Genomic DNA, 8017 nt, shown 5'->3' with positions numbered 1-8017 from the left:
GCTTATTAACTACGTTATAGGTAATTCCTTTATATTAAAGTCCTAATTAATAGTTAATTATTATATTTAATATATATATCTATCTTTAGAGGGATAATATCTTTAAAATAGTGTTATCTATAACGTAATAATCTTATATATATAGCACCTACTACTATAGGCTTTTTATAGTTCTCCCTAAACATTATATTAAAGGAGAAGTAAGTATTAAAGATCTTTCTTTATAATATAAGCTACTATTAAAAAGATACTAATTTAAATAACTAATAATATTGTCAGGGAAGAGGGATAAGCTTGGACATAAGGGGGTCACGTGTAAGGGAGCGGATATATAGAGGCGAGCTGCCGACGAACTAGCAGGGAGGAGGCAGCGATAATTCTATCATCATCAGTAACCCTAAGGATCATTCTGTGACTGAAGTCCCTCAAGCACAACAACCTCATAAATATACTTTATTAACTAATTAGACTTATATTAGACTAATAGAATAAAGTAATAAGCTAATTCATTAAAAAGCTTATTATATAATATATAAAAACTACTATTAATCTAAAATACTAATAAATTAAGTAAATAAAAAGAATATTATAAATAACCTTTGTCTTTTCTTCTTTTATCCCCTTTCTTTCATACTAATCTGAGATTCCGTAAAACTTCAAATTCTGTGAACTAGATTAAATGTTCTTCTTCGCTTCTTCGTATCGGTCATCGATATGATCTTTGGCCACCTGTGTTTGTTCTCGTGCTTGGCAAATCCTTTGTCCATTTTTCATTCAAAAAAGTCCATTGCCAGACATTGAAAGAAATGCTGCGATGACCGAGAAACATCTTTCTCTGGACAAATCCCCAAACTATGCCGATTTCCAATGAACGGTTCAGTATCAGAAGGGACTTGACATTATAGGTGTCGGGGCGGCGGGTCAAGTCTACAATGTCGATGATTATGTCGTTTTGAAAGCGTGTAGAATATATGAGCCTCCTTCGAGTGATGCTGCTCCACACGCCTTATGGGACTATGCCTCGGAAACCATCTTTCACGTTGGCATCTTGAAAGATGAGAAAACTGTCTTGCGCTTGCTTACAGAGCATCCTCATCCGAACATTATAGAAGCTATTCACATGGATCATCCTGAAGGCATCTATCTCCGCAAATACCAGCCACTTTCCGCCCTTACACCAGGGTCTCAGTCAGATCGGATTTTTTGGTACCAGGACATCATACGGGCGCTTCTTCACCTCCACAAACTTGGTATCTCCCATTCGGACATACGCAAAGATAATATACTCTTTGATCAACAAGGCCACGCTCTACTTGGTGATTTTGGCGCCAGTTGTCCATTTGGACACCCCAATCCTTCTCTTCCGGTTCTTTTCAATGGACCGTCAGAGACTGTCTCTGATGCGACAGATCGATTTGCTATGGGTTCACTGATCTACGAACTGGAAACTGGAGTCCGGTCGGAAATATCCTTCGACGATCACGACGGCCTTATTTTACCCAAGATCCATACAGCTCACGATGGCCTTGACTCTCTGATCGAAAATGCTTGGCGCGGACAGTATGATTCTACAACAGATATGCTGAAGCATGCGGAATGTCTCAATACTGTCCAGGACAGTCGCGGGCCAGTTGAACATCCCGTTTCCAAGACAGAATTAATTGCACGAATCGCGCAGTGGAGGAAGAACCGGGCGCAGCAACATGGTAATTTGGCCATCAATGAAAATGACACGAAGGAACCGGGCCAACAATGCATACTAGGCTGTGTCCTCTATTCTTTACCAACTGAGCCTCAGCTGCAAATTCTAGCAGAGCGTTATGGCTGGAGTATGGATGAGGAGCTACGTTTTCGTGATGACAGTTTCATTTTCTCTAGGGGTGAAACCCCTAGCTGATACTATTATTCCAATGGGATATCAGTTATACACCCCAAAGAGCCGCCAAGTGGGAGGTAAGGAGGGAACTAGGAGGGCAGAAAAGTGAATGACTAGGTATGACCGATATATCATTCAGAAAGAAATGCTAAGGATTACTGTTTCTTCCTGAGTGTCGTGCTCCAGTACACCAGAGCCCCACTAGGGATTCCCTCCTAGGCTTATAACTGTCACGCCAAAAAACAACAGACGCCTGTCTCTTGACATTTAGTTATTGTCCCTCATATTTATGTGACACACTTTCCCGTCGGCCAACTTATTAGCGCCTCGTGCGCCTGTACCTGCCATTAGGGGAGTTGGAGAGCAAGCCCGCAGTGGGCACCTGGCAGTGCCGCATGGGTGCTGAAGAAGGCCCCGTAGCGCCCTCGTTGACGGCTTGGCATATAAGGTACCTTAGGTAGGTACCTACCTAGGTACTAGGTACTGTTGTACATACCTCTGCTGACAGAGCTCGCTCTTCAAGGCAATCCCGTGGTTACCACTGGCTTTATTACCTAATAAGCACCTTGCCTGCCGCGCCTGCTTGCCTGATGCCTGACTACCTACCTAGCTATTGTAAATCTGCGTAACGTCGGAGCGCGCCTTTGCGCTCCCTACGGCGTAAATTGCTATGCCCAAGTATCTATGTGTCGTCATTGTTCATGTTTTCGGAGGGGGCTTGGGGGCGCCTTACCTGCGCAGCGTGACCAGCTGGTCTCCGCCAACAACAAAGGACGGGCACCAGACAGTTACCGCTAATATCAAATCACGAACCCTTTCATTGTTCTGTTTTGCTTCCCCAGGAAATAATAAGCCCGGCCGGCAACATTTTTGACTACTTTACCCCGTACCCCAAATTTTGTTCAGCGCTGACATCGACGCCGTTCTGATCGGATACAACGCCGGGCGCTGTCCGGACCTGCGGGGTCATCTGGAAGCGGGCCGCTGGACCGAGTGCATGCACCACGACGCGCAAATACGCTCGGAGTAGAGAGGGAATGCTTTTTATTTCCTTGTTCAAATGGACATCGTCCTGGCTTCCGGAGTCGAGGCTATAGTTGTACATGCATATAGACACACTACACATATTCGCTCAGCCAGAGTTTGGACCGCCACAATGGTCATGGCTCACATTTAGTCTGCTGACCATTGTAAAAGGAGGTACTTGCGAAAACCACCCGGACCTCGTGAGCGAGAAACGCGCTTCGCAAACCGTCTCGGCGCACACGGCCTATCTAGTAACCTACCCAACTAGGTAGTTGGTTATCTTGTCAGAACTAGCTTCCAGATAATCTTGAACAACAAACCAGCCAGAACCGCCAAATACATTCTACTGTAGCTACGGCCAGGCCCGATGCTCTCCACCTTGAACTGCCATTATGCTGCTGTTGAATTCTCTTCTCTCGCTGCCGCGCGCTGCGCACCTTTAACGGCATAGCTTCACCCACACTGTTGCTGCGGGCATCCTCTCTCACCTAACTTTAGAGGTATAGCTTCAAGCCCTTGCTCGTCCGGTTTGGGTGTGAAAGCTGGGAACAGGGGGTCTAGCCACTTTTTTTTTTTTTTTTTCGTCTCGTGCCTCTCTTGTTGTGGTTTTTTTGCACGGAGTCCGCGTCCCCCGCCGAAACGCCGCGCCGTCACTGTTGGACAACGACCGAGGGGTACACAACAGAGAAAGAAGCCCCCTCGTCCCCTCCTTCTCGGTCGAGTTTTCTGCTTCTTGGCCGCCCACTTCCGAGCTCGAGGATAAAAAGCTTGCTCCATCCCCCTCCACTACCGTTTTCGTCTTTCACTGTTTTGGAGGGAATTTCTAGAAAACTTTCATTCTCTTTCGCCTCCTTTTCAATCTCCTTCCTTCACTCTACTTCGTCGAGCGTTGTAGATAGCTACCGGCGCAAGGAATAGAACCCCACGTTTTTGTCGCCTCTGCTCTTTCGTCGCGCATATACCCCACCATCACCGCAGCCATGAACGTTCCTAGCAAGTTTCTCAGCAATCCCCAGGATCTCGGCGTTGTCGCCGTCGGTTTTTCTGGTGGCCAGGTATGCGCCTCTTACCCCTCCTGTTCTCCCCTTGGCCAATCGCGACTGCGACAAAGTGCGTGAGAAAATGGTCGCCGACCACTAACACGTTCCTCTCAATCTAGCCCAAAGCTGGCGTTGACAACGGCCCAACCGCCCTTATCGAGTCCGGCCTCCTCACCCAGATCAAGGACGAGCTCGAGTATAACCTCCACGGCGACTCCGAGGTGCAGTTCTACAAGGACCTGACCCCGGCCGCCGACCCCGATTACCGCGGCATGAAGAACCCGCTGGTCGTGTCGGCCGTCAACCGCAAGATTGCCGAGGCCACCTACAGCCACTCGTCGCAGGGCCGCCTCACCCTGACTCTCGGCGGCGACCACTCAATCGCCATCGGCACCATTGCCGGCACCGCAAAGGCCACACGCGAGCGCCTCGGCCGCGAGATTGCCGTCATCTGGGTCGATGCCCACACCGACATCAACACTCCCGAGGGCTCCGGTTCGGGCAACATCCACGGCATGCCCCTCGCCTTCCTCACCGGCCTCGCCAAGGACGACAAAGAGGAGTACTTTGGCTGGCTCAAGGACGACATGCGCCTCAACATTGCCAAGCTCGTCTACATTGGCCTCCGCGACGTCGACAAGGACGAGAAGAAGATTCTGCGCGACAACAATGTCAAGGCCTTTTCCATGTTTGACGTGGACCGGTGAGCTGATCTTACCGGCAGTAAATCAATCATTGCATCGCTAACAGTACGTCAAAAGGTACGGTATCGGCCGCGTCGTCGAAATGGCCCTCGCGCACATTGGCAACGACACCCCCATCCACCTGTCCTTCGATGTCGACGCCCTCGACCCCATGTGGGCGCCCAGCACCGGCACCCCCGTCCGCGGCGGCCTGACCCTGCGCGAGGGCGACTACATTTGCGAGTCTGTTCATCAGACCGGCAGCCTCATCGCCATTGATCTCGTCGAGGTCAATCCCGAGCTCGCAGCTACCGAGGAGGGTGCTAAGGCCACCATTGGCGCTGGCTGCTCGCTCGTCCGTTGCGCTCTCGGCGAGACTCTGCTGTAAAATGTATGCAATACCTTGACATTTGGGGGCGACTTTAAGAGGAGCCGCAAAAACAAAAATGGTTAGAGCGTAAGCGATGCTACGCCGATTTTTTTCTTTGTCATAGAGGGCATCGACGGTTTTTTCACTTGGTCTGGCGTACTAGGTGGCATATGAAAAGAGTGCATTTAATGAGATGGAAACTCCCTAGTAACGAAAATAGGTAGAAAGCCAACGTCTGTCACGATATATATAAATACAATTAAGATTGTTCTTCTTGATTCCTTCATAAGAGATTTGTTTGTTATGCCTTGATTGTTTTCCTTGTTGTTCCTTTCAAACACAATGTCGTGCATGACGTACCTGTATGCATGTTTTAGACGCCCACCGCGTGGCGTGGCTGGGGTACGGCAACTAGCCCAGCCACCCCTGCAACCTGCCTCGTTTGTCCTCGTCGGGTTGCGCTCTTTTGCGAATCTGCACTTCAACTCCTAGCATTGCGACTTTGTTTCAACTTGATGCATACTATCGCGCGCGTATCTTCAAACTTTCAGCGTCACCGAAGAAAAAGAGCGCACGCGCGCGCGGTGCAATCAATTCTATACTCCCCCGCCCACCACACTGCGACACACACAAAGTCCAACACCACCCCGGCCCGTCCGAATAACAAAGTGAGAAGAGAGAAGGGACCGCACCGCTCTTGACGCGGTTTACGCAGCGACGCTCGTTCGAATAGCCACGACGGCCAGGTTTACTACGCATCTTGTGTCGATTATATAACTGGTTGTCGCGCAACGCTAAGGAAAACAAACGCTCACGTCGCTGGTTGTCGCCAAAGGCCCCGAGATCCGTCATCGACAAACGTTGCCCTCTCCAGCCCGTCCCCAACATTGGCCTCGCAAACGGCGCAAAGAAACCTCCCCCGCCGGCCACATCCGACATCATTTTAACATGGTCCTCTCCTCCACGCTGACGCCCGACTCCGTCGTCTACGACCATCGGCGCATCGTCCACATTCGGACGTACGACTGGCCGCGCTGGTCGATCCGCATCTGGCTCTTCGTCATGCTGCTCGCCGCGTCGAGCATCCTCGGCGTCTTTGCCACCTTTCTGCAGATGCAGTCGGAGTTGGGCCTGCCCGTGCCGTGGTACCTCCCGTACTACGTCACCGTCGCCGCCGTGGCGCTGACGTTTCTGCTCATTGTCATGTGGCTCCTGTGGAACAGGCGGCTGCTGCCGGGCGTCGTTTTCATTGGCGCGCTCGCGCTGTTTGTGCTGTGGATGGTTGGACTGGTGGCGAGCAGCATCGCGCTCTGGGGCGCGGGCGGCGTGCAGAGCGTGTGCAACGTGCAGGTGTTTAGCCAGAGCCCGCACGCGCCCGACGTGACGACGCTGGCGTGGATGCAGCAGCGCAATATCTGTGAGTTGTCTCCTTGGGAGACAGTGAAAATGAATCGAGGCTAACGAGATTGCAGGCCAAACGTGGTATTTGGTTTTTGCCATGGGCTTGACGGGTGCCATTTTTCTGATCTGGGGCTTGTTTATATCGTACCACGTATTTAAGCGCTCATGATGTGTGATGTGTACATTTTGTGATATAGTTGTCATCTTGGCATGCAATATTTGTTGTTGGCTACACAGCGTTAGGGTTGGGTTAATAAAATCTGGCGTTTACGGATCATACTGCATGCTTCTTTACAGACCCTGCCAGGCAACACCAGTCTTGAGTATGTTTTGAACCAAGCGACAAGATTAGAAAGCACGCAGACCTTTTCGGTCACTCGTTGAAACTATGATTTTCACAGAAACCCTGTTGAAAACGAATCCTTACGAGGCAAATCTCGCAAATATACCCCTCGTCGGACCCCTCCTGTGGTAATTGTTCTGATCTTGTGCAGATTCAGGGTAGAAGTGTGCTCGTGGCAGAGATCCCAAGTGCTGGGTTAAAAACGTTGCGGGGAGGTATTTACCCCTTGTGTTGAGCTATACGCTCAAAAAATGGACGCACCACATCTTTGTAGCGCCTATACCCCCTTATATTACAACACCTTGGCTTCCGAAGACAGATTATGGAAAAGCAGTCAGGCTCGAAGCAAACCCTGTGCCGCTTTCTTATTGTTTAAACGCCGCCACAGTATTCCCCTGAACGATTTTCAAAGCCCCATTATCTCGGCTCAACTGGTCTTTTCTACAAAGTACCGTTACTCGTGGCGGTGCAAGGCTAGTTTCACCCCCTTTCCTTGCTCAGCTGTAATAAAGGTGCAGCAGCCACCTTTGGGGCTTGCTTGCGCCGGGCAGCCTCATCAGCCTGGCCGAGACCCAGAACCCCTCCATGAAGCCCCTCCAGCCCCTCATCCGAGTTTCGTCGCATTCTGAATGTTTCCCTCACAAGTTCACCATGAAAACCAATTAAACAAAGTTGTCAAAGCGTTGGAAAGGAAATTTTCCGAAATACATCATCTACTATCCAGATTTCCTGGTGTTGTAGAAACGGGAGGTTGACGTGGTTTCCCACATTTATGAAGTCATGGAGGGGGGGAAGCCATATTCTCGGAAGCTGGCGAGCTTAATCTCGCATTGCTTTTTTCGGTTTGACCCTCATCTTGGACTCTTTTTCTGAATCACTAGGTACGGGTGTCGTAGCAGGCCTCTAGCTCAATGGCCGCCCACATCACAAATAAGAGACTTGATGTTGGATGGAACCAGGAGTGCCAGGCAGCCAGGCCAGCTACTGCTCTTCGCGCAACACAAAAAAGTCATGGCCATTGATGTATCTGGAGGACGTTCACCCGCTGCCTGCTTTTCAGCCACAGCAAGGAACGCATCTCTGGGACCAATTGTCGTAACTGCCGCCCTTGCCGTGCAAAGTACTTGGTGGTTGATAGTTCCGTTATTATCCACATTTCAGTCTAGCGTCGTCACTTGTTGCCTTTTCAAAGTCGGCTACACTAGTAGACCAGAGCCTGGCGAGCTGAGTTGTTGGAGAACTTATCCCAGCTGTGGATCCCCGCTCCTGGCATCATCT

At 50.1% G+C, this 8017-nt stretch overlaps 3 protein-coding genes across 3 annotated transcripts; all 3 read left to right on the top strand.

Annotated features, from left to right (window-relative positions):
* Positions 1 to 1120: 1120 nt before the first annotated feature.
* BBA_03222 (serine/threonine protein kinase) lies at positions 1121 to 1897 on the top strand (the record flags this gene model as incomplete). Its single annotated transcript, XM_008598319.1, has 1 exon — positions 1121 to 1897. The coding sequence occupies one exon, from the start codon at positions 1121 to 1123 to the stop codon at positions 1895 to 1897; it is 777 nt and encodes a 258-aa protein (XP_008596541.1).
* A 1985-nt stretch (positions 1898 to 3882) lies between these two features.
* On the top strand, positions 3883 to 5013 carry BBA_03221 (arginase-like protein; the record flags this gene model as incomplete). Its single annotated transcript, XM_008598318.1, has 3 exons — positions 3883 to 3957; positions 4062 to 4645; positions 4704 to 5013. The coding sequence occupies 3 exons, from the start codon at positions 3883 to 3885 to the stop codon at positions 5011 to 5013; spliced, it is 969 nt and encodes a 322-aa protein (XP_008596540.1).
* A 930-nt stretch (positions 5014 to 5943) lies between these two features.
* BBA_03220 (uncharacterized protein) lies at positions 5944 to 6565 on the top strand (the record flags this gene model as incomplete). Its single annotated transcript, XM_008598317.1, has 2 exons — positions 5944 to 6412; positions 6468 to 6565. 2 exons carry the CDS (start codon positions 5944 to 5946, stop codon positions 6563 to 6565), a joined length of 567 nt encoding a protein of 188 aa, XP_008596539.1.
* Positions 6566 to 8017: the final 1452 nt, after the last annotated feature.

Source organism: Beauveria bassiana, assembly GCF_000280675.1.
Source record: "Beauveria bassiana ARSEF 2860 unplaced genomic scaffold BBA_S00007, whole genome shotgun sequence".
In the NCBI taxonomy this organism is placed as follows: Eukaryota; Fungi; Ascomycota; class Sordariomycetes; order Hypocreales; family Cordycipitaceae; genus Beauveria; species Beauveria bassiana.
Note: the sequence above shows the minus strand (reverse complement) of the source record. Positions and strands in the feature narration are given on the sequence as shown.